The following is a 23,924-nucleotide window of genomic DNA, read 5'->3' on the forward strand; positions in this document are numbered from 1 at the left end:
TACAAATTTATTTCTTTATTATTATTCAGATTAGGCATTACATCACATACGTTAGCTGTAAGCCTCTTTTGTTGCAAGTGCATTAAACAAACTATTGTTGTATTATCGTCTATTGCATACTGCTTTGCATAAACTAAAGATGATAACAATAAAATTGAGGCCTAGAATTAACATACATATTTTGTTGCCTTTTTTTTTTTTAATTTACGTTTATCATTAGAAAAATATAATTATAAAATTGATTGTATAATACTTTATATATTTCTCTAACACACAATTTTAATAGCTAATATCAATTATCAAGGACAATTTTATTTCAAATTGTCCTTGATTATTGATTTGAAACTTCATTGGAACTTATCAAAACATCTAATTTTTTAACAGCTGTTTAATACATTGCACAAATGCCTACGCATGAAAAGTGAAAATTTAATTATCTATTATCGTACTTAAACATTAAAAATGTGTAGTTTTAGAATTGTAGATATATACTATATCTAAATTATGCAAACGTAATTCATTTTAAACGAATCGAAACTGCTTAAATTATTATGTAAATGTTATATACTATAAAAATGCATTGTTTTCTAAATTGTTTTATATAATAGTATATAATTTATATAATTATATTATATAATAGAAAAAATTACAATCTTATAATAATATTTAATAAATGTAAATGTTAAAATATTTTCTTTTTATGTACTTTTATTATGTACATTTATCTACTTATACATAATGAAAGCACATGTTCTAAGATATATTGCACAAAATAAATAAATATTATGTTCCAATAAGTGTACAATATGTACATATTCATAGTACTTAATGTCCCATTTTGTACTATTTAGATCAAATATTGTAACATCTCTATTGGCTGACAATTAGGATAAATACTTTCCTATTCAGAGATGACTGTCAATATCTTTTCCTGCTCTCAACTATCAACAAACTATAAAAAATTTAATTGATAATAATCCTTAACAACGTTGCAACTCGTAAGAATGCTCGCATTCAGAAAACGCTTTTCGCGTTTTGAATATTTTTTAACAAGTTTAAAGCTCGCATCTTTCCAAGATGTTGGCTTGTTTTTTAATTTATTAAAGCGATCCAGAATACTTTCTCGCGTTTCAAATTCAATACCACGCTAATTTCTTCACGTGGCAGTTCTATTGATTTACAGCTCAGACGTAGTCTTCAGGATATTATCCATAGATTTATCTTCTGCCAGTAGAGAATTTAGATCTAGATCTTGAAAATTTATAGAATGTTGACTCGAACCTAAAATAAAAATCAGTTATTCAATTAAAGAATCTTGTCGATAGAAATAAAAAATAATGTGGGAGTATTCTAACAAAAACATACAAAAAAAATTAATAACAATTTGATATGTACGTTTAATTGTGTCTGATTGTGTATGATTTAATCGTACCTGCGTGTGCGAGAAAAAGATCCTTGAGAAACCCTAGCTCCTTGGTAAGCATTTTAATCTTCTCCTCCAGCAGTTCATTCTCCGTTTTCAGCTGATTTACTCGTTCTAATGTTTGTTGCGTGCGTAATTTACTCTTCACTCTGGATCGTTTCACGGCCTGTGAAATACGAAAATAACTATGACAGTACACGCGAATGATAATGTACGCACAATTTACATACGAAATCGATACGCAACCTGGTTATTCCGATCTCGTCGTTTCCGGTAGTCCTCGTCTCCTTCATCATCTACCTGCTTTTTTCGTTTGGAGTTATTTTCTTTATTTTTTGGCGCCATCTAAATGAAAGACGAATATATTTATTAATCTCGTGAAAAAACTTTTTCTAACTATTTAAAATAGATTTTAATACAAAATTTCTATTAATATTAATTTAAGTGTGGAAATAATATTAATAGATTTAAGAATCCATATGCGTATATATATATATAAAGAATAAATTTATAGAGAGAGAGAGTATATATTATCTAATTATCTAATTGTTGAAAGAAAATGAAGATATTTATTCCAATACAGATATTTAAATTACTAAAAAATTGTCAATTCCAATGTGATGCAAAAATAAAGAAAAATGCATTTTCCCTTAGAATTATCGGCTCGGTGATACGCGAAATTTTGGCTACATCGTTTTCGCATGTGACTTAAATTTACGGCGAATCGCGCGATTGCTCAACAGAGCGATGCGCTTCGATTCCATCGAAGTATACGCGTGACAAATATTTATATCGCTGTTTCAATATCCGTCACACCCCGGCAATAGAATCGGTCGTTACATTACGTTTACTCTGGACCGGGGCGGCGCGTATAAACGTGTGCATTTGCCCAATGCGGCCTTGGAGGCCGTTGTTAAGAAACCGACCCTGACACCTTCGGCGCGCAACCTCGACTCGAAAACCGCGAAACCGGGGATTTAATTGACGCGACGCGCATCTCTCGCGGAAAAGAGAGAAGAAAAACAGAGGGTCCGAATTTAGCGAGGACGGCCGCTCGTAAAAAAAATCGACGGTCATCATCGCGATTGCGGTCTCATTAAACGTATAATCTTCAAGGTCGACTATGCGGTAACAGTTTAACTCCCAACAGTTGATCCTATACTATACATCGACGATATTCTTAGATTATTTCTCGGAATTATGATCTCATCCGTGAGATACAAAAAAAAAAAAAAAAAATATACGAGATAAGACAGTTTAGTTAATGATTTACGCCAATTGTTACCGATATACAAATTATTATATAATTGTAATTTTTAATGCGAACAAGAGTAGCTGTAAATATTTATAACGTTGCAATAATATCGCAATTAATGGGAGAAAAATAATTACATCTATATGCTTTTTCTCAAAAATACAAATATTTGTCTCGCAGCAATTTCACTCGCATTCTCGCGTTACAATCGTTTCCGCGAATTGATAACATTAAACTCTTATATAAATCTGACATCATCAGTCAGAGAGAGAGAGAGAGACCTCTCTATACATTCAATCGCGCAAGTGCAATGTAAAGGAAAAACATCGAGCCAATATTCCCGTTACAAAATATATACATATATGATCAAATATATACAAGTGTATTTCTCAATGATTCTTTCGCGTTAAATGGATCCTGCATTTCTCTCCTCTCATTCGCTTTCGCCTGCGGCATGGAAAACTCCATCGCGAGCCGGAATCCTACCGGTTTCGACTCGTGCACGTGATACAATCGTCGGGGAATTTTAAACGGAGGCATCGTCTCCTCCGCGCGACAATAAAATCGGAGCATTATGTTATATTGATACGAGAGACGCGTCTCGCCGTGATGACTTTCCGCGTTATTAATCTATTTACACGGCGCGTGATAATACGAATGCAAAGTCATCCGGACTCGTGACTCGTTTTCATCTGTAAGATAAATAAGCAGAGCGAGAGAGAAAGGAAGAGAGACAGCGCAATTAATGCGCGTCTCTCAGGGTCAATGTTTTCAGTATACGCCATATATTCAGATTCGATGACGAATCAAAAAAACTATATATAATATAAATATATAATACTATAAAATATACTATATATGTGTGTATACATTTTGATTCTCTCTTTCTTCATATTGTAATCCCCTCTTCGGCGCACGATAATAAATGGAGATGTTTAAAAAAGAAAGGACCGAGACGAAAGAGAATCTACGCGTTAATATTTTCGTCCACAAACTCGGCTCGTTCCGTTGCACTTTCTGCACTTCGGAAGCGATAAGTGACATATATCGCAATCGAGGGAGAGAGAAAGAGGGAGAATGCAATTGAAACAGTCCTTGAGTAAATTCCCAAGCCCGATCGAAGCGGCCGCGACGCACAAGTTGTTATCCGACGTATTGTCGGAACGCGGAAAATTCATCCACGTGGCCCCGGATCTCCCTCCGTCACGCCGCGCATATATATCTACTACGTCTTAGCGCTACGTCTAATATTCACTTACGATTGATGCGGTAACTCGACGACCCGCTGACTCCGCTCACGCCCATTCACTGGTGCTCGATTTCCGTACTGACGACCCGGGCGATCGTGCCAATCGTAGATTGGAACAGCCATGTGCACTTCGGCGAAACAATTCGATCGGAGTATGACGCAATGCGCGAGTCCCTCGTCGTCATCGCCTGCCAGCGGTACAAGTGTCGCCCTCTAGCGGCACTTTCGGGAACTCGCTCGAAAAACCGCGCTGCAAGATCGACAGGGATGTGTCAATTTTTATTCGAACCGAAGATTTATACAATATAATAATTTATATATATATTTGTATTAAATAATGTTTTTATCTAATCTCTAACCAAACGATATCTGTATTTTCTTCATCCGTATCATATATTGCACTTGGAACGATATATGTATTTAGGGTATTGCTGGGAGGAAAAAGCAGATAAGAGATAGTATAATATAATAATTTAAATAATCGAAAAGCTTATCTTCCATTGTTATCCAAAACTTTTCGTTTACGATAACTTAATTTATCTCTTCACTTGTATCATCTAGATTTTGCACGACTTATTTCGATATACGTTATATTTCTCATGTGAAAATAAAGATATCGCAATACTCTTTCAAAAACATAATTATGAGAAATATTCTCATTAGAAATAGGAATATATATATATATATATATATATATATATATATATATATATAATAAAATAAATAAAAAATAAAATAATATATAATTATTATTAAATAAATAAATATATATATATATATATATATATATATATATATATATTTCTATGCTATAAATATTCCTAAAAATATTTTTAATTGAAAATAAAGATGTTTTTCTTACAAATTTATTATTTTTTTCAATTGTGCCGCCGAACATTCGTACATAATGTAAAAATGATGTGTATTACCTTCAGAGAATGTGTACCCACTCAAAACAGCATCTGATATTCGTTATCTTGATACTCATTCGGCGGTATGGCTCTCCAGGATAAGCGGAATACTTTATTAAAGAAAGACGATAATAGACGAGTATTCGTCCAAGTAATGATTCGAAATTGAACCAGAAACTATAACGAGAACGAAATGATCGATCGCGCTTCTCGATTTACTCGCTTTCAGAGCCGCTTTCGCCGCTCGCGCTTGCGGATCCGCTACCGCTACCGGTCGCGGATTTCGATCTCGAGCGCGATCTCGACTTGGATCTAGATCGCGAACTCGAGCGAGATCTCGACGGTGACTTCGTAGGCGTTCCCGAGCGCGATCTCGACTTTGATCTGGATCTCGACGAGTTCCTGGATTGAGGACTACCGGATCTGGAGCGCGATTTGCTGCGCGACTTGGACGGCGAACGCGAGCGAGAACGCGAGCGTGATCGAGAAGGTGAACGCGATCGAGATCGTGATCTGGACTTGGATAGTGAACGCGATCTTGATCTCGAACCGGATCGCGATCGCGATTTCCTGCTAGACGCACGCGAGGATGCCCTCGACGAGGCGCGCGATTCTTCCTCATTCTCCGCCTCGGAACCTAGGGACAAATTTGTTTCGTTTGTCGAAAAAAATTACATATATTTTTTATGATGAAGCGATAGCAAATACAGCAAAGCAAACCTTTAATAACTGGCAAACCTTTGCCGTCGTTCTTTTCTGCTTCTTGTTGAGTTTCCTGCTCCTCCTCTTCCTCCTCTTCCTCTTCGTCCTCGTCCTCTTCTCCTGGTGGCTCCAATTGTTTCTCTCGGTATCTCTGCATTCTGAATTCATTGGCGTTCAGTGGTCGATGACGTACTATCAAGCGCGTGTTATTCGGTTGCTGTCCGACCTTCTGGCGCCGTTTACTCAGTCGCACGCGCGTCTCCAATTCGTTGTAATAAACCTACGGTACACGAGAGGATTAATGTGACGTGTCGCAGAATTAATAATGTCTGTGTGATGTAACGATGTGCTATGTGTGATGTATATATACCCCGTCTTGTCTTATCACGAGGAAATAATTTTCTTCGTATCCCTTGGAGGCTTTACTCTTGACATTCCAATTATACTCTCTCGCCATTTTGTATTCGTACTCTTCCTCGTCAGCGTAATCGATACCGGCAGTGAAATCCCGTCGACGTTTCTCCAACGTTTCTTCCAACGGTAAAAAGTAAGCTACGAACTGCTCGCCGCTCTCGTCCATCACACCTCTGTAAAAAACATTGTTTTAATGCAATTATCTTTAAATTACTTTTACCATATTTTGCAGCACATAATTCTTTCTGTTATATTATATAAAATTACTATATCATAAGCTTACCGTATCATGGCTTGCGACATTTCCTCAATCTGTGCAGGTACAGATCGACCCGTTGGTGCAGGGTCAGAATCAAATATAACTTGCGCACATGGATATTTCCATAACTGAAAGATAAGATACACAATCAACCATTATTGATATAATAATGACATATTAACAATGAATTAAAATAATGACAACTTTAAATACCTTAAAGTCTGGGTATACTGGTAATACTTCTACAGGTACTACATTTGGTTTGCTGTAATGTCTTTCAATTGGCTTCTTGTTATCTTCAAATGTCTTCTCTATAGCTTTTATTTGACTATCGCGGTCCATGTACAGTGTTTCCTCCTGATTAAAAATAATTGAAAAATTTTATATCAAGAAATATACTAATATTGCAAGTATTGTACAATGCAGAAAATATGTCATACTTTAAAGTTCTTCTTGATGCTATAACCAACTTTGGCTTCGACTTTGTCTGCCGTTTGAGGCTGGAATCTAGTGCTTTCTGTGGAAATGTATTCTGTACGCCTAAGCCACGAAACACTTCTAGCATGATGTCTGGATCGTTTAGAATCTTGCGGCGTGAGAACATCTTCTTCCAATAGTTTCTCATCGGCTGGATCTAACTGCGCATTTATATCCCCTGCATACGTGTCCTTGTTTATCAAATCAATTTCAACACCTAAATCGTGTTCCGTCAATACTTCATATTTATAATTACGCTCTAAAGAGGTCGGATTATACTGAATAAACCTGTTAAAATCACAAATTATTAAAAACGAAAGTATGACGCACTTTGACATTTTTTTTCCACTCACCTAGTCGGTTCGAAGGGATATGTTATAAATTTCGGATCAAACGGAATATCCGGTAGCGTGTTACAATATTTCACTCGACATATGAGTTCAGATCTGAAAGAAAACAAGAGCCGAATTTAAAAAATCGAATTTTAAGAATATAGCAACGTTTCGCATTAAAATTATATCGTATCCTGTATTTATTTACCTCTTTTCCGCTGGTCTAGTCGCACGTTTATCTCTGTCGGTTTGATTGCTGTTGGTTTGAATAGTGGGTGCCATTTTATATCGTCATATCACACATTAATTGAATTTGCCGAGAATCGGAGTTCAATCGTCAACTATCAACAAGAATCTAAAAGCGAGATTAACGTGACGTAAATCAACATAAATCAAATCGTAAACTGATTGTGTTACATACGCATAATCACATCGCACTGTGTTTGGATTCTAATTACTGATGATTCTAATTCACATGTAGTGTTTTCAGGGTAAACCGGGTTTTCTGCACGTCGACGTGCGGCGCCATTTTAGTTGTAATCAACGACATCTCTAGTTGATTAGCTGAAGCACCGACTGTGATTTTCTGTTTTATCTTCGAGCAGTTCGAGAGATAATACAGAGACCTTAGCTGTCATGTTTCAGCTGTCACAATCAGCTGATCGCTCGTCAGCTGACACGCTGAATTATTTGAAATGTTTCGCAAAAATATCTCTTCTCTAAATTAAATAATATTTACAATACACTAATTTTAAAGATATTTAACTTGTCTATCAAGAAAAATGTACAAAATCAGATTGAAATATTTATAGATTCGAGATGTCTTCTGGCACATACAAATTTAAATATAAAAATGAAATAAATTAATAAAAAATATAAATCTATGATCGAAATCAAAATCAAGTCAACTATGATATTTAATAAGTATTATAGTTGTAATATATATTATATTATATATATATATATATATATACATATATACTATCAAAGATCGAGTCCACGTTATTGAAAATTCGCGATAACAAAATTATTATCGCGATTTTGATTTTCCATCACAAAATCATTTTAACAATATCCTCTATATTTTTCCTCGAGAGATTCTCGTAATCTTTTATATCAGTAAATTATTAGGACGATTACGAACGCGCGCGCCGACGACGTCCCAATTTCTTGCACGCAGGCGTTTCCATCGTCGCGTTATCGATTCGAATGCGCAAAACGCTGTGTGCGGCGACAGTGTTCTCGGAAATGCAGACATAGTTCCTCGTTTGAATTCTCCGTCTGAGCGTTCTCGTTCGCAGGAATCCTCGACGCAGGGTTTTCAAGCCTGGAGGGAAAGCCGCGCCGCCCGGAAGCGAGATCCGGAGGACATGGTTGGACCCAATGTCTCTTTGTGACTAACCGTCCCGGAGGGTGCCGGAGGAGCGATCGCCACCACGCAGAGCGCATCCTTCAGAACGCCTTCCGAACACGAGCGTTTAAATCCAGAACTCGCGACGCTGTGCAAGGTAAAATTTGCAGGCAAGAAAATGCTTTTTTTTTCTTTCTTTCTTTTTTAAATTACAAACAACTGTCTCTATTCGTAATTATTCGCTGGAGATGTAGCGAGAATTTCGGCGTAGTACGTCGTGAAGCTAAATATTAAAAATCACGCGAGAAGAGATACAGGCAAAAAATAAATAAAAATTATATATGATTAATATGTATCTTACAGGTGTATCCTGTGAGCCCTGTAGCAGGGCCCGGTGCGGCGCGATCCGTATGGGAATTAAGTCCCGATCCCGACATGGTCGGGCATCTACCGAACAATCTGATATCCAGCCACCAGAATCACGACTCGAGCAAGAACACGGGAGAGAGGAACCGTCCCGATGACAACATCTACGCCGACGAGGCCGCGACTGGCCAGAGTCCTACCAACGAGACCAAGCAAATCTTTGAACTGCTCAGAGCCGGGTTAGACCATATACTTCGATTTTAAAGGAAAGAATAAACTCGTGCATGTATATAAAGCTGAAAGAAATAGTTAAATAAATAATCTAGACAAATCGGGAAAAAATAGTGGAGGAAGAAATGCAAAGAGATAATTCATTGTTGTTGTTATAGTGAAATCGAGGCGGTCGAGGAATTGGTGGAAAGGAACGGGTTGACCGTGCTCAGCGCAAGAGATGAATGGGGATATACACCTGCTCATTGGGCCGCCTTGGATGGCAATATTGAAGTTAGTTACTAAGAACAAACATTGCGATTATTTCTCAAAATTATCAAACAGCATTAATGAATACAAATTTTCTCTCTTTCTAACAGGTCATGAGATATTTGATAGAACGAAGCGGTCCCGTTGATCTACCATGCCTGGGTACGCAAGGACCCAGACCGATACATTGGGCCTGTCGAAAAGGTCACAGTGCGATAGTGCAATTACTATTGAAGGTACGAAGATGGAAAAATTTTAACCACGAGTTTCATATGAAGAGAGTCACGAGGATTTTTTTCAGGCGGGAGTTGCGGTCAACACGGCTGACTTTAAGGGCCTGACGCCTCTGATGACTGCTTGTATGTTTGGTAAATTCGCGACTGCAGCCTTCTTACTGGGATCCGGTGCTCAAGGACACTTGACGGACATAAACGGCGACACTGCGTTGCACTGGGCCGCATACAAGGGCCATGCCGAATTGATCAAGTTGTTGATATACAGCGGCGTGGATCTGCAGAAGCCCGATTACTTCGGCTCGACGCCGCTTCATCTGGCCTGCCTATCCGGCAATGTCAGCTGCGTCCGGATTCTCTGCGAGAAAAGCAAGATCGAGCTCGAGCCGCGCGATAAAAACGGCAAGACACCGTTGCAATTAGCCAAGAGTCATCGCCACTCGGAGATCGTACGCATCCTGCAGGCGGAACAGAAGCGCCGAGCTAGATGGATACCGCCTATCAACGAACTATGGTCTGCATGATATTACGTGTTATTCTAAAATCAAAAAATTAAATCGCTTACGAACCTTGAATAATTTGTATACTTACTCCAGGGCGTTGCTGTTTGGAGGAGCGGGCAACAGCAAGGGACCATTGCTACTGTTCATGATATCTGTCTTGTTGTGGGGATATCCGATGTATCTGTTAAAATGCATTCCGTTAACGTGGAACCTTCTGCGTGGCAGTCATTATTGCTTCATTTACTGGAACATCCTCATGTGGATTTCGTGGATTGTGGCTAACAGAAGAGATCCTGGTTACGTACCGCAGAACAGCGACACCTATTACAGAGCGATAAAACAGGTGAAATGCGTGATAAAGCTGTCGTATAATTGTTAATAATATTGTCAACCGATTTATATTTCGCATCGTTTCAGATCCCATACTTCGACAAGTGGAAGAAGCGCAACGTTTTATTATCGCGATTATGTCACAGCTGTAGATGTTTTAGACCTCTCCGAGCTAAACACTGTAGAATCTGCAACAGATGTGTCACTTATTTCGATCATCACTGTCCATTTATATACAATTGCGTCGGCCTGAGAAACAGGTACATAATTAATACAAATTACACTCGTTTATATATGTCAGAATTACAATTATACAATTTTCTTCAACACATTTTGCTTGCTTTCAGGATGTGGTTCTTCCTGTTCGTTATGTGCGTGGCGATAAACTGCTCTTTCACCTTATATTTCGCATGTTACTGCATTGCGATCGAGGGAATTCAATTGCTATATGTTCTTGGCGTATTAGAAGCTCTCGTCTTTTGCGGACTCGGCTGGATTCTAACATGCACTTCGGTAAATGCGATATGCTTGCAATACTTTCATATTATTGCTACATCAATTTTCTATGTTTCTTTTCTTTTAACAGGTTTTACATGCTTGTATGAATTTGACTACCAATGAAATGTTCAATTATAAGAGATACTCGTACTTGAGGGACAAAAGGGGCAAGTATTTAAATCCCTTTAGTCGGGGACCTGTGCTTAATTTCATCGAGTTTTTCCTCTGCCCGCCGAATCATCAAATAAACGATCCGCAAAATTACCATATTCTTTCGGAGGACGTCATGTAACGTAATCGTACGAATCTTCACCTATTTTATTTCACGCACTCTCTCGCACAGAGAAGCGTCAAACGCGACCACTACATATATAATACATTATTTTTTCAAATTACATGTACATTTGCACATTAAATATATTATTGCCACTTATGAAAGATTCACACATCTCTCATAGTTTATATCGCGTTATATTCTGCTGCCAGGGCACAAACTTGCAGTAATGTAGTAAAAAGTTTTATAAAAAGTTAAAATTTAAATAAATATATGTAAAATTGAATTTCAAAGTTTATTTTAATTACTGTTAATACTGTATATAATCCTTATAATATATCCTATACAGGTTGGTATAAAACACTAATGGTACATTTGAATAGATAAAAAATCTCACTACATAAAATATTATATCATGATTATACGTCATGAAAATTATTTAAGATTTAATTAAATTACCGTAAAAAAATCGTTAATATATGATTGTATAGTGTAATTCTATACGCGATTTCCATTCTCAATGTATAAATAATTTTTAAAAAGCGAAAAATACATGTCTATAATATCTATGTATATAAAATTTAAAACGTTTCTTTGGTAAGACGTATTGCTGTTCCCTGTACGATTAAAATATGCGATAAAAAAATTACTTAAAATAGCTTAAAAATATGTGGATATTATACCAGTTATCATGAAAATGTGATAAAATTATGAAAAAATATAAAAAAAAACTATGTATAAAGTAATACATGTATATATAAAGATCAAAATGACCAATATGTCTATCAAGTCAATATATAATAATGCAATATAGAATGTTCTATATAGAAGAAAATATCTTACTTTTACTTTAATTCGTAACAGAAGTCATAATTTGGCGGCGGTTCAGGGACCAGAGGTGGATCTTGTGGAATATCAATTCCTTCAGCGTCTAACAGTCGTAACTTAATGTCCATAGATAATAAAGTCTCCAAGTCATTTTCAGCCTCTTTACTGGTCATTCTGTTTCCTGAAAAAAGTAAAAAAAAAATTAAGATAAAAAATTGTGTGCACATTTAATTTATCTACATATAATACCAATAAATGTAAATTAAATTTGCAACTTACCAAGTAAAGCATTAATGCCATCAGTCCAATAATCGAAGACTTGCTCATCAGGAGCAACGAAATCAAGACTAGATACTTCGACGGAATCCAAAGCCAAGGAAAACGCCAACTGATGCGTAGTTTTTCGTCTCTGCAAATCTTTCATGTGTGGACAATCTCTGCCGATTAGCAACCCTCGAATCTCGACTACCGCTAGTTTCGTAGGAAGCTCGTCTATTGTTGGCACCGACTTTTCGTCGCAATCCCCGTAATGGAAGACTTTATGATTTGGCGACAAGCGAACGTACCAAAATTTATCTTTAACCCGCTGAAAAATATCGAAAATTTCATCAGGAATTTTATAATACGTACATCAGGATAGCAGTATCTAACATTGAAATTATCCAATAAAAGTTTATTACTCACTTGTCCTCTAGCACTGTATTTCATAAATCTAGTGCCTTGTACTAAAAATCCTAATCGCTGTTGTTGGATTAAATCTAAGATTTCAGGCGTAATCTGTTCTCTAAGTTCAACGATTGGCCTGGCGTGGCTTTCCCATTCTTCGCGGCTTGTTCGTTCCTGTTGCCAAAGGTTTGTAATGGTGGAATAAGTGAGTTGTTGTAATTTATTTTTGAACTTATCCAGTCCCGTGGGTTTACACTGAAGCGCCCTGGTAATTTGCTCGCGTACGACGGAAAAGACTTTGACGAAATCCTCCGTGGTCGCTCTCATTTCCTTCCATGTTTTATTTAACAAAACTATACAGACGCAGTAGAATTCTTCAAAAGGATGATCGTGCGTAAAGAACATAGGATGATAAGATTGACCCTGTTCACTAGGTGCTTCACCAATGCGTAACACCTAATTAAAACAATATTTATTCGTTTATTTAAAAATCTAAATAATATCAAATATATTTAAGTTTATATATTCTTTTAAATACATGTCTTACCTCACAAAGTAATTTAACGAGTTCTACACTCGTTCGACCGAAAGGACATTCATGTTCGTCTGCTCTGCATGAATTCTCGAGGACGACCTTCGTGTATGCTTCGGTATGATTACGTGCAAAGTATACCATACAGTCGAGGGCGAGCATACCCGGTGGAGTTTCAGTAAAATCAAGAGCTGGATTGATGTCATATTTAAAACCTAATTTCTTGTAATCTTTGGCAAAAAGCCCCTGCTTGCGGGCGGTTACATCTCCGCTGGTTGCACCTTCTGTGTCAAAGGCGATCTTTCGAAGTTCCTTAATCTTATCATGTGCATCTTGATCTTGTGGATCCATCTTCGTCATCATTCGTTGTTCCAAAAGACTCAGCATTAGTGTCTGTAACACATAAAGTTGATGCGCCATTTCTGCTCCCACCTAAAAAGAAGAAATAAAAACTTACAAATTGAAGAAATAACATGTAACTGTAGAGAAACTGAAATAAAAATTGAAGATTGCAATACTAAGCAGACGTTTCTGTTTTGATTTAACTATTTGAAATACACACACATTTATCAATGTCAACAAAGTTTTGAGCAAAAACAAAGTTTGTTTTGAAATATCAAGCACTAACAGATGATAATAATAATAATTAAATACCTGTCCAGTAGATTGTATCACATTTGTCAAGAATACATTTCTGACTTGTTTGGATTGTAATGTGGCAGAAACTGCTCGTCTCTTGTGTAAATCAGCTTTTAAAAACAGTGCGTTTATTAAAGCTATCGCATTTTGTTGAATTTGTGCATTCATGCATTGCAAATGCATTACAAGATTGGGAAAAGTAACTTCCTTTTCCACTTGTCCGTATTTCCCTGTCGAATTCAAAACTATATTCTCTAGAATACTTAGAGAAGCTTCCACTACACTAGTATCCTGAGCTACTGATTGATTATTCACATAGCTCGCTACTTTATTAATAAATGGTGTTTCCAATATGTCCCACGAAACAATATTGTGATCCATCAATTCCACGAAGGACTGAAGACAAAATGCAAGTGCACTTGCCTTGTATTTTCCACCTTCCACCTACAGATTTAACAATTTGCAATTGTAACATTATACAAGGAACTAATTATTTATGATATTTATATGTATGAAAAGTTTCATACTTGCGAAATGATTAATGCCAATCCTTTCTTGTTTATAAATTCTAGTGCAAAAGTCATGTCTATGCTAAGCGTACTCAGCTTCTGCTGAGCAGTTACTTTCTCCTCTGCTGTCCCATTATTGAGCTTAGCCAAAATATCGCTCGCTGTTTTCGATGGCGAAAACTCTAATCTGAGAATACTGCCATTTTTCACCTCATTCCTATTTTTCTCCGTAATATAATTCTGATTGTTATTTTCCGAAAATTGTAAGGAGTACGACTCCGCGTCAGATAAATCCCATCCGTTGCACAACTCCTGTAATTGAAATAAAATATTAATTACTACATGTACATGCAATATATATTGTAGTGTCGTCGTATAATCATAAAATTAATATTAAAATATAATAAAAATAACTGTACTTGAATAATTCCGGCCAAAGGTTGCTTCTGATTGAACTCTATGAGCTGCGGCACTTGGTCGGTCATTTGAACGGCGATTTTCACGATATTCGAATCTTTCTGGACCGGCATCTTGATCGCTTGAGTGTACATAAAGAATATAACAACGATCCTACACGATCAGAATCGCAGCAACGATGTTCGGTGCACACCGGTCCAGTTTGTTTGTTATCCGTTTAGAAACTTGACGTTTCTTCTGTCATACAACCATGACGCCAGCCATGACAGCTGGTCACGTGACTTTATCACGTGACGCAAGGTTGAACTAGGCGAACCCGCTTCCGTTCGATACCGGAAATATACATGTGACGTTTCACAAAACCGCGAAAGAAATGTTTTCGTATACAATTGCATAACAATATTAATAAAGAATCATATTATTTGATTATAAAAATTTTATGATTATTTACATTTTATAGACACATATATATGTTTCGTTATAAAATTTTTTTCTGTTTAATATATATTTTTTTAATTCTGCGCATAAAACTTTGTTGTATATATATGTCAGCATTTTCATAAAGATGTGTACTTTAAATCTCATTTTCTCAGAATAGGAAAGTAAATGAAAAGCTGATGAGTGTTTTTCTTTTGATAGGATGGGATGATTGAAACCAGAAACGGGAGACTGTAATGAAAAGCAATTTACCGTAGAATAAACAACGTAGGTTTCTCGATTAAAGATATATATATATATATATCCCTGTCACCTAGAGAAAATACGAAGAACGGCGCAAATGCGAGGAGAAAATGTTCGAATTGATTCTCGAATACGCGGAGATAAATGTTTCCGCTTTTCTTGCGAAAGGATTAATTCTTTCTGAGAGTGCGACTTTATCGTATCGTAAAATATGACAATTAATCCAAGGCTGCGTTTACAAAATACATTCTTCCTTTTCCTCGTCGCATGTGTCGTTCTTCGTATCAGTGATGCTGTTTCAAAAAGTACAGTGATTATATTAGAAAAATGTTTGTGTAAATAAAAAAATTATTATATAATATTTCGATCAGTTACATCCTCAAATTATATCGTTCTATAAAAATTCAGATTTTTAAAAATATAGGGCATCAAATATTAAAATAACTCACAATTCTTTGATTCAGTCAACTTATGTGTTAATTTTTATAAAATTGATAATATAATTCATATATATTTTTCTGCTTACATAATAGTACAAGAGATTAATTATGGAATGTTTGACCGGATGAATAATGAATTTGAATTACTGAATCGAGCGATCGCTAATTTAGAATGGCAAACCTTCAAAAATTATTCCAGCGTACCATTAGAAGTGTATATGCAATTTGTCCAATTAAAACTAAATCGAAGAAATGAATGGTGCGCACAATTTATGGACCTTCAAGATAATGGAGTATCCGTGAATCCAAAATTGCTGCGCTTTTTGTGCAAAGGGCCAAAATACACCAATGAAATGGCAACGTATGATAAAGTTCTTTTAACAATTAAAATTTCTTTATAATATAAATTAATAAGTATTCCATTAAATTTATTTCTAAATTTTTCAATGTATTTTTATTTTGCGCTCATTTTTTTCTTGCCCACAAAATCAATCTTTTATTTATTACAGAGAGATTACTGTTATCAAAGAATTGTTGTCATCCGTATATGGTTCTGCACAGATTTGTAAAATTGAAGATTATAAATGGAAATGTTATAACGATGAATCAGACGCGACAAAATTAATGGCGACTTCGAGGTATGTATATTCAATACATTATTGATTAATTACATAAAGATAGCTTATTTTTGTGGTTTACCACTTCAATGCATATAAAAATTACATAAATAAAAATCATAAACTCATGAAAAAACCTGCCTATCCTCTAAAGATTAAACAGATATATTATTGTCACGATGTTTATCATGTAGTTCCTTCTAAACATTTATATTTAATTAGAAACGAAAGAGAATTACGTTGGATTTGGACTGCTTGGAGAAATCGTATGAGTCATACAAAAGAACTTTTTAGACTATTAGTTAATCTCCAAAATATTGCTGCGCAAAAGAATGGTATAATATACATTTTTACAACAATATTTATAAATTTAAAACAATAAAAAATAAACAGAGATATTTTTAATAATAATTAAATCTTACTGTGTATGCAAGGCTACGCTGATATCGGAGAATACTGGAGGGAGGAGTTTGAGATTCCAGATTTGGAGGACATGTTCGAAGAAATGTATCAACGTATCAAGCCATTATATCGTCTTCTTCACGCTGTTGTGAGATTCCATCTCGCGAGATTGTATCCCGACGTTGTTGATGTGTCTCTGCCAATTCCCGCTCATTTGTTAGGTAAATCAAGTCGTCAATCAAGACGACAGACGCATCATTTTCTTAACTGATACTTCTTACAGGTAACTTGTGGTCGCAAAGTTGGGAAGCGTTGATCGACGTGATATTTCCAAATTACACCACGATTATGCCGAACCTAACAAACGCAATGATACAAAAAAATTATAATGTTATTAAAATGATAAAAAAGGCAAATGATTTTTACATGTCTCTTGGATTTCCCTCCTTGACGCCAGAATTTTGGAAAAATTCTATCTTTGAACAAAAAATGGGTAGGAGATCCAACTGTCACGCAACTGCTGTCAATATGTACAATAAGAATGACTTCAGGTATTTCCACGACAATAAATGTTATAAAATTAACGCAATTAATTAATTGCGCTTTATTTTAGAATGATCGCATGTTTAGAGACGAGGCCAGAAGATTTTAACGTTATTTATCATGAGATTGGTCATATACAGTATTATATGGCATATCAGAATCAATCATCTTTTTTTAAGGTATTAAAAAAGTCTGTAAGTCTCAAACATATATATAATATAACGAATTATTTGTTTAGAATGGAATCAATAGTGCTTTCCACGAGTCGATAGGCGATGCTATTTCGTACAGTGCAACTTCCTTTCGACACATGCAACGTCTGGGATTAATACGTAATACGTCCACATCGTTCGTCAGTTCGTCCGAGACTAATTCACGTTCGCAGAATTCATTAGAAATGGCTATTCTTCTGACACAAGCTCTGCTCAAAATACCACAACTGTCCAGCGGATTGATAATAGAAAAATGGAGATGGTCTGTCTTCTCTGGCAAGACGAAACCTTCGAGATACAACACATTCTGGTGGACTTTGCATCGTCGATATATGGGCGTCGTGCCGCCGTCACCGAGATCCGAGAAATTCTTCGATCCTATGGCAAAATTTCATGTCGCTCACAGTGTACCTTATGCTGGGTAAGTTCGAGTAATTTCGATAACAAGCGTGCGCAATAATACCCTAATAAATAATTTAATATTAATAGATATTTTCTGGGAAACTTCCTGCAAATTCAATTATTCCAAGGAATGTGCGAAGCATCCTTGGGTCTGTCAGTTGGTTCCACGGCATTCGAATTACCTCTTCACAAATGTGACATTTATAGATCGAGGGATGCGGGAAAGTTCTTGAGGTCGGTAAATAGCATCAACTCTTACATAAAATGATAAATTTAATTTCGCTTTTTTTCAGAAAAACAAAAATAGTTAAAAATGAACGTATGAAAACAGTTTTTAGCTTACTTCGCTTCCAGGTCGACGATGAAACTTGGAAGCAGCGCAGACTGGAGACACGCACTACGTGTGATAACGGGATATTCCGAATATCGTGTGGAGCCACTCTTAGCTTATTATGAGCCAGTTCGTGAATGGTTACAACGCGAAGTCGAGCGTCATAAGATTCCAGTTGGTTGGGACTGAGACGAGTGAAATATCTCGAACTGTTTCTTCATGTAAGTTTGTGCGCACTTAATTTCTTTTAACGCACCCTTCTTGTAGATGTAGTTAAATAGCACTGCACCAAATTATATTCCATAGTCCGATCTGTAATTAGGAGATTGCTTGCTCATTCACACATGTGTCGTCACAAACTAGACGATTTCCTTGTACTCGACGATTGTTGTATTGAACCCAGACCTTCGTTCGTGAAAATGTCGAATTCTTCTCGACTCGTGAGAGCATTACGAACGTCGTTCACTGTAATTACTTTGGGGCATCTGCGAAATATAAAAAAAATGTAATATAGAACAGATAATAATATCATGTAATAATGTCATACAACAAGATATATGAAAAACAGATAATTACTCATTTTCGCTATTTCTTTCCCAAGCTTTCGCCAATGACATTCGAGTTAGATCCTCCACGAAACATTCGACAACCTGGAAAAACACCATTTTGACAATGACAACGTAACATTTATTTTATAATCTTAAAAAGAGTAAATGCAAAATTTGCATAAGAAATCATCTTTACCCGCATCATTACGCGACTAGCTGCACTGTACAAAACACCAGGAACAATCTCTTCCGATTGAATCTTGATGCCGATATCTCGCGCGGTCTCGCATACAAAATTGTGGAATGGCAACAAGTTTTGATCAAGTTCAAGCGGTATCAATTTAGAATCGGCTGAAGAATCGCTAGTTCGATTATCGTCGTTTTTTCTCCGGTCAATCGTGATCGTCTCACACGAACTCTGCTCGATCCTTTCGACGTCGATCTCTTCGTCCTCGACGCAAGCATCTAGCCGATAACTAGACTCTTCCTGGCAGGTTTGCAACCACTTTTGCAACGCGACTGATTCCGTACACGTGATCGGGATTGCAGTGGATGTCGTAGTATCGGGTAGCTTCTTCGTGATCGTTTCCAATATGCCGGAGGCTTTTCGACTAGGTGTGTAGCCGTGCAATCTCGCCCATAGCATGATCTCCTTGACGCTCCATAGTTGATCGGACGGTATCAGCTTCTCTGCTTTTCGTAGAAAACATCTTCTGATCGTCTTGGCGCGATACCACTCCAGCGCACGTTGTTTGCCGATGTTGTGAGCGAAATATTCCTCCTCGCTGTAACATGCGTAAGGATGTATTGACTTGTACTCGGGATCACGAGCGTCCTGAGTGATTATCGGCAATCGTCGTATGATAAATCGTATCAACGCTTCTGGGTCGACGATATTCACATCGTCGATCGAGTACAGAGTTGCCTCGTACAGTTTCTGCTTGCTTTGTATCTTGTATTTGTCCTTGCCCAACGTGATCTTTACTCGCTTGTCCTCTGCTTTTGGCATCAATTCCTGCTTGATGGTTGAAGAAACGTTTCCTTTCGTTGCCTCAGCAAGATTGTAATTATATGGATTGCGTGAATCTGCTATCTTCAAGATTGGCACATTTTCGTTCACATTCAGCAGGAAATTGTTAGTGTTTTTCAGCACAAGTACTGCAGGCTTCTTGTCGCTGCCATTTTGTCGTGGGTTCGTCTTCATGTCGGATGGCTTCTTCAGAATGCTTACAGTCTGAGGAATGCGGACGTTCAATTTCGCAATGTTACCGTCTCTTGCGATGGAAAGTTTCACGTTGCCATCGACGAGCTTCCTCGAGTTCTCGTTTGATTTCGACGAGAGAATATTTGTCATGCCCATCGCAATCGATTTTGCATCCAAAAGAAGCATACGTTTTTTGGTTGGCGCTGTAAATATATTCGGTGGTGGTATGGAGATTTCCAGAGGCTTTAAATGCGAATTTGCAGTATTCGACAAATTCGCAGATTTCTGCAAGTTGTTAAATCGCTCGAGCGAGACATCAGACGGTTTGCGAAAGTCGTTAGTCAATGATGTGTCTTTAGTTGTGATATTTTTCTCAATTTTAGACGTATTCGAATCGAGCGACGATAAATTCTTTTGACTATTTCTTTCTTGAAATGCTGCGTTGACTTGCAAATAATTTTCAGGTACGGTTGAGATCACCAAAGACTGAGAACTACTGGAAGACTGAATGTCACTATTAAATCTAGATGTAATTTGTACATTGTCAAGTTCCTCTTCTTTATCGCCAACTGCTGATGAATTGGTCGCGAAAGCGCAGTCACTTTCCAGAAAATGTTCTATAGTTGTGTTTCCTTTTCTTTCGATATAACAATCAGAATCGAAATACTGTCTACTCACATAATTATGATCATGCTTAATGTAATTTGTTTCATCTAGATCAGATTTATTCCTGTTGTTGCATGTGTTCATGGTTGTATTATTGAATTCAACTTTTACTCCGACGTTTCTCAATTTCTCGGGTGATATTAAATCCGATGATAGATTAGATTGTTCGTGTGTTTCCGAATTAATTGTTTCTTCTTTCACTCGAATTTCTTCGAAAGTGTTCATCTGTTCATCCGTAGTTTCCATAGATTTTACTGTAGATTGTTTACGAGTAAACTCGAAACTATTATCATTGCTCGGTTCTATTTTTATGGATGCGTTATTAAAGGAAGATTGAATAGATTCATTACTATCATTCTGTTCAAAATTAGATGACTCTGTATGAATCCATATGTTGACCAGAGTTTCTGAGCCTAGTGTTTGCAATCCTGTGTAAGTGTGATCCAATTTCAAATGGTGAATAATGTCTACAGGTTTATCAAGAACATTTTTAAAATGTAACTGTACTCTAACAGGAAACTCGCCCCATCCACGTCTGGACAGATGAAACGGATACGACGTGACCTCGATGACGTCATTTGGACGGTAACTAGGATGCAGGAAGAACCTCACCTTACTGACGAAAGTACTAATGTTATTAATTTCGCCTTCGTCAGTGCGCACGTATATCGTCCACTTATGACTAGACGCGTCTTCTCGCCAATCCGGTGCGATCCACTTGGATATGTTACCAATAACAAAACGCTTACAGACTTTGCGGCTATTGCCGCGTGAGGGACCTGCCTTGGTTGACACATTACTCTTTGGTGGTATGTAGCGAGGCACTTTACGAGGTCGACATTCTTCGTCTGGCAGTTTTCTCTTTTCACCTTGCAACACATGTTTGTCCGTGTTTTCTTCAGTTTTAAGTGTGCTACTGGCTGCAGTTGGTGCAAGAGATTCGTCATTGCATGACAATCCAGGATCTGTAGATGTTGATGCCACTGCAAGATTTGCACAATGAACGGATTTAGGATATTTTCCGAGTAATGATTTAATCGCAGGATGAATTCTCGTTTGTTTCGATGTCTCTGCGACTTGAGGAATTTGACACTGTTTGCGATCGTAAAACTTAGTAATTATGAGATAGCGCAAGAGGTGAAAAGTCTTCAAGGCTTTATGCAATCTTTCTTGTATCTGTAGAATTTCCTTTTCCTTCAACTCGATTTCCTTTCCAAATTCCTTCTCCACTATCGCAGTTATTTTTCTTGCAGTGGTGTTTCTTGCTAAGAAACAAAAAAATATATTACAATTAGATACAAATACTATGATGCGTATACTATAATATAAAAAACCATTCCATAAATTTATTTATAAATTTCTTAAAAGTTTAATTTTTCTCTTCAATTTATTAATTTTTACTTATTATAAAATGATGCAGAATCAATATGTTTACCATTTTCCTCGTAAATTTTCTGTTGAACTTGATCGTTGGAAATTGTGGAAACATAATCAGGATCCTGATCGTTCAATGATTCTTCAGGAGCACTCATTTATCGCGTTTACTTGCTTTTATGAATGAGACAAAAGTCATTTCAAAACGTGAGATTACGTTTAATTAAATTAGAGTTAATGCGAATATTTAAAAATAAGACCGATATCAAACAATACTTCCTCGATTATAAAATTAGATTAAATATACCTCTTTTCTGTCACGCAATAGCCGAGTATTCGCATAATTATTAAATATATAACTTATATCGCTTTTATAAACGTGTACTAAAGTGTCAACTGGAACTCGTGTAAAGAGAGGTTAAAGTTGACGTAGTGTCACTCGTATTAACTATTAAAAAACGATATCGATATCAAAAGACGACTTTTTCCTAACTAAAAAAATATTACCGTTCATCCGAGAATACAAAATAACCTGTGCACTCGTTGAAATATTAAAACCGATAATAAAACTTTAACCACATTATTATACTCCGATCGCAGATGGAATGCAAACGCGTGTCGCGCCATATTGGATGCCGCTACGTCAAAAAAAAGGCGCGTTTACATTGGCATGAAACATTTACATGAACCTCGACCAATCAGAACGAAGAGCTCCTCGGTCTCTGATTGGTCGGTCCAATTCTGCACTTTGAAGAGTGGACTTGAAATTGAACCCCCACTCCTTTGCAAATTATTAAAGCGGCGACGTGAAGATAGAAGCATCGGTTCGTTTCGCGCGCGAATAAATTCGCGCGTTTCTCGCGTTTTACCAAAACGAGTCGAAAATGTGACAACTAATTGTAAGATCCGGGCGTCGCCGCTCGTCGCGAATGAAAAAAGTTACGCGAGTGCAAAGTGTTTCGAAGCTGTCACGATGAAGATAGTTCCTGACGAAGAGGGTCCTACACGAAAAATGGCGCCGGCGAAAATGTGTAAGTCGATTCTTTTATTAATTATAGAAAAATGCCCAAAATATACTCAAGTATTGATAATCATATGAATCTTATTATATATCTGTTTATGCTTATTCACAATTGCGATTGCCATAACCTGAATCTTTTATATATTTGCACTAGAGGATTCTGGGGGAGGGGGTTAAATCTTCCCCCCTGGCAAATTAAAAAAATAACAAAAACAAAAAAAAATATTAAATAATTTTACAGAAATCATCTCCATTATCGATGTCGGGATCCGATGTCTATTATATATATAAGAGTAATTGCAACGAAAAATTTAAATGAAACAATGAATTATTATATAAAAATAATAGAAAAATAATTATATAAAAATATATAATAGAAGTCAGCCTTTGTGAATAACGATAAATAAAATAGTATTAATTTAGGAATATTATTATTATATTAAATCATTGACTTATAATATGTCGCTGATTTAACACGCATAATCTCCTTTGTATGATTTTAATTCCAACAAAACACAGAAAAGAATTTGATTAATATGTTTATAATTCAAATATTATTTTAACGTTTTAAGATTTAACATATATATATATATATATTTATATATATATATATACGTATATATATATTTTAACATTTTAAGATTTAACATATATATATATTTTATATATATATTTATATATTTATATATATATATATATATTTTAACGTTTTAAGATTTAACATATATATATATATATAACAACATCCCACGCGTGATCTTTTGAAAATCGAATATCTTTTTTTACCTAAAATATAAAACTTTCGCGTCACTGGTATCTGCGATATTAATAAACA

General features: G+C 36.2%; 6 protein-coding genes across 12 annotated transcripts; 2 read left to right on the forward strand and 4 right to left on the reverse strand.

The window, feature by feature from the left end:
• On the reverse strand, positions 1-4,004 carry Irbp18 (Inverted repeat binding protein 18 kDa). 2 transcript variants are annotated; one of them, XM_029310193.2, is made up of 4 exons: positions 3,938-4,004; positions 1,670-1,768; positions 1,433-1,589; positions 1-1,281 (listed from the first exon to the last, which is right to left on the reverse strand). In XM_029310193.2, the coding sequence occupies exons 2-4, from the start codon at positions 1,766-1,768 to the stop codon at positions 1,178-1,180; spliced, it is 360 nt and encodes a 119-aa protein (XP_029166026.1). In that variant the 5' UTR covers positions 3,938-4,004; the 3' UTR covers positions 1-1,177. The 2 variants fall into 2 exon arrangements, with proteins under 2 accessions (XP_029166026.1, XP_029166025.1); XM_029310192.2 differs by lacking the exon at positions 3,938-4,004 and adding an exon at positions 3,549-3,887.
• A 773-nt stretch (positions 4,005-4,777) lies between these two features.
• atms (RNA polymerase II-associated factor 1-like protein antimeros) lies at positions 4,778-7,733 on the reverse strand. 2 transcript variants are annotated; one of them, XM_029310119.2, is made up of 9 exons: positions 7,444-7,733; positions 7,231-7,377; positions 7,044-7,136; positions 6,654-6,978; positions 6,427-6,570; positions 6,238-6,341; positions 5,911-6,127; positions 5,577-5,820; positions 4,778-5,475 (listed from the first exon to the last, which is right to left on the reverse strand). In XM_029310119.2, the coding sequence occupies exons 2-9, from the start codon at positions 7,302-7,304 to the stop codon at positions 5,054-5,056; spliced, it is 1,623 nt and encodes a 540-aa protein (XP_029165952.1). In that variant the 5' UTR covers positions 7,305-7,377; positions 7,444-7,733; the 3' UTR covers positions 4,778-5,053. The 2 variants fall into 2 exon arrangements, with proteins under 2 accessions (XP_029165952.1, XP_029165951.1); XM_029310118.2 differs by having other exon boundaries at positions 5,559-5,820.
• On the forward strand, positions 5,912-11,343 carry Patsas (palmitoyltransferase Patsas). Of its 3 annotated transcripts, none has more exons than XM_085487034.1 (10): positions 5,912-6,087; positions 8,324-8,543; positions 8,737-8,978; positions 9,129-9,243; positions 9,330-9,455; positions 9,521-9,966; positions 10,049-10,298; positions 10,373-10,545; positions 10,633-10,798; positions 10,872-11,343. In XM_085487034.1, the coding sequence occupies exons 3-10, from the start codon at positions 8,809-8,811 to the stop codon at positions 11,073-11,075; spliced, it is 1,650 nt and encodes a 549-aa protein (XP_085343160.1). In that variant the 5' UTR covers positions 5,912-6,087; positions 8,324-8,543; positions 8,737-8,808; the 3' UTR covers positions 11,076-11,343. The 3 variants fall into 3 exon arrangements, with proteins under 3 accessions (XP_085343160.1, XP_029165949.1, XP_029165950.1); XM_029310116.2 differs by having other exon boundaries at positions 8,324-8,530; XM_029310117.2 differs by lacking the exon at positions 5,912-6,087 and having other exon boundaries at positions 8,013-8,530.
• On the reverse strand, positions 9,528-14,946 carry Ced-12 (engulfment and cell motility Ced-12). 2 transcript variants are annotated; one of them, XM_029310115.2, is made up of 8 exons: positions 14,651-14,946; positions 14,250-14,543; positions 13,738-14,166; positions 13,099-13,515; positions 12,570-13,007; positions 12,165-12,471; positions 11,901-12,066; positions 9,528-11,674 (listed from the first exon to the last, which is right to left on the reverse strand). In XM_029310115.2, the coding sequence occupies exons 1-7, from the start codon at positions 14,780-14,782 to the stop codon at positions 11,903-11,905; spliced, it is 2,181 nt and encodes a 726-aa protein (XP_029165948.2). In that variant the 5' UTR covers positions 14,783-14,946; the 3' UTR covers positions 9,528-11,674; positions 11,901-11,902. The 2 variants fall into 2 exon arrangements, with proteins under 2 accessions (XP_029165948.2, XP_029165947.2); XM_029310114.2 differs by having other exon boundaries at positions 9,528-12,066.
• A 182-nt stretch (positions 14,947-15,128) lies between these two features.
• Positions 15,129-18,684, forward strand: LOC114936811 (angiotensin-converting enzyme-like). Of its 2 annotated transcripts, none has more exons than XM_029310123.2 (10): positions 15,129-15,353; positions 15,863-16,130; positions 16,279-16,407; positions 16,609-16,721; positions 16,821-17,009; positions 17,072-17,339; positions 17,402-17,510; positions 17,570-17,964; positions 18,033-18,179; positions 18,300-18,684. In XM_029310123.2, exons 2-10 carry the CDS (start codon positions 15,883-15,885, stop codon positions 18,463-18,465), a joined length of 1,764 nt encoding a protein of 587 aa, XP_029165956.1. In that variant the 5' UTR covers positions 15,129-15,353; positions 15,863-15,882; the 3' UTR covers positions 18,466-18,684. The 2 variants fall into 2 exon arrangements, with proteins under 2 accessions (XP_029165956.1, XP_029165955.1); XM_029310122.2 differs by lacking the exon at positions 15,129-15,353 and adding an exon at positions 15,389-15,634.
• D12 (YEATS domain containing 2 homolog D12) lies at positions 18,201-22,712 on the reverse strand. Its single transcript, XM_029310120.2, has 4 exons — positions 22,130-22,712; positions 19,021-21,959; positions 18,853-18,926; positions 18,201-18,761 (listed from the first exon to the last, which is right to left on the reverse strand). The coding sequence occupies exons 1-4, from the start codon at positions 22,224-22,226 to the stop codon at positions 18,629-18,631; spliced, it is 3,243 nt and encodes a 1,080-aa protein (XP_029165953.2). The 5' UTR covers positions 22,227-22,712; the 3' UTR covers positions 18,201-18,628.
• Between the last annotated feature and the right edge of the window lie 1,212 nt (positions 22,713-23,924).

Source organism: Nylanderia fulva, unplaced genomic scaffold (genome assembly GCF_048542155.1).
Source record: "Nylanderia fulva isolate GAGA-0341 unplaced genomic scaffold, ASM4854215v1 Scaffold11, whole genome shotgun sequence".
Classification (NCBI taxonomy): Eukaryota; Metazoa; Arthropoda; class Insecta; order Hymenoptera; family Formicidae; genus Nylanderia; species Nylanderia fulva.

What these genes read in the sequence shown, in the direction of transcription:
- Irbp18 (XM_029310192.2), bottom strand. Translation starts at nt 3,722, where the DNA reads ATGTCACTTATCGCTTCCGAAGTGCAGAAAGTGCAACGGAACGAGCCG. An exon ending in GACGAGATCGGAATAACCAG is followed by an intron (nt 1,590 to 1,669) that starts GTTGCGTATCGA and finishes CGTATTTCACAG; the next exon opens with GCCGTGAAACGATCCAGAGT. An exon ending in TCTTTTTCTCGCACACGCAG is followed by an intron (nt 1,282 to 1,432) that starts GTACGATTAAAT and finishes TTTTTATTTTAG; the next exon opens with GTTCGAGTCAACATTCTATA.
- atms (XM_029310118.2), bottom strand. Translation starts at nt 7,304, where the DNA reads ATGGCACCCACTATTCAAACCAACAGCAATCAAACCGACAGAGATAAA. An exon ending in TATCCCTTCGAACCGACTAG is followed by an intron (nt 6,979 to 7,043) that starts GTGAGTGGAAAA and finishes TGATTTTAACAG; the next exon opens with GTTTATTCAGTATAATCCGA. An exon ending in TCGTGATAAGACAAGACGGG is followed by an intron (nt 5,821 to 5,910) that starts GTATATATACAT and finishes CGTGTACCGTAG; the next exon opens with GTTTATTACAACGAATTGGA.
- Patsas (XM_085487034.1), top strand. Translation starts at nt 8,809, where the DNA reads ATGGTCGGGCATCTACCGAACAATCTGATATCCAGCCACCAGAATCAC. An exon ending in TTTGAACTGCTCAGAGCCGG is followed by an intron (nt 8,979 to 9,128) that starts GTTAGACCATAT and finishes TTGTTGTTATAG; the next exon opens with TGAAATCGAGGCGGTCGAGG. An exon ending in ATTACAGAGCGATAAAACAG is followed by an intron (nt 10,299 to 10,372) that starts GTGAAATGCGTG and finishes GCATCGTTTCAG; the next exon opens with ATCCCATACTTCGACAAGTG.
- Ced-12 (XM_029310115.2), bottom strand. Translation starts at nt 14,782, where the DNA reads ATGTACACTCAAGCGATCAAGATGCCGGTCCAGAAAGATTCGAATATC. An exon ending in TGATACAATCTACTGGACAG is followed by an intron (nt 13,516 to 13,737) that starts GTATTTAATTAT and finishes TCTTCTTTTTAG; the next exon opens with GTGGGAGCAGAAATGGCGCA. An exon ending in TGGCATTAATGCTTTACTTG is followed by an intron (nt 12,067 to 12,164) that starts GTAAGTTGCAAA and finishes TACTTTTTTCAG; the next exon opens with GAAACAGAATGACCAGTAAA.
- LOC114936811 (XM_029310122.2), top strand. Translation starts at nt 15,541, where the DNA reads ATGACAATTAATCCAAGGCTGCGTTTACAAAATACATTCTTCCTTTTC. An exon ending in CAGTGATGCTGTTTCAAAAA is followed by an intron (nt 15,635 to 15,862) that starts GTACAGTGATTA and finishes CTTACATAATAG; the next exon opens with TACAAGAGATTAATTATGGA. An exon ending in AATTCCCGCTCATTTGTTAG is followed by an intron (nt 17,010 to 17,071) that starts GTAAATCAAGTC and finishes TACTTCTTACAG; the next exon opens with GTAACTTGTGGTCGCAAAGT.
- D12 (XM_029310120.2), bottom strand. Translation starts at nt 22,226, where the DNA reads ATGAGTGCTCCTGAAGAATCATTGAACGATCAGGATCCTGATTATGTT. An exon ending in CTAGTCGCGTAATGATGCGG is followed by an intron (nt 18,927 to 19,020) that starts GTAAAGATGATT and finishes GTGTTTTTCCAG; the next exon opens with GTTGTCGAATGTTTCGTGGA. An exon ending in GAAAGAAATAGCGAAAATGA is followed by an intron (nt 18,762 to 18,852) that starts GTAATTATCTGT and finishes TATATTTCGCAG; the next exon opens with ATGCCCCAAAGTAATTACAG.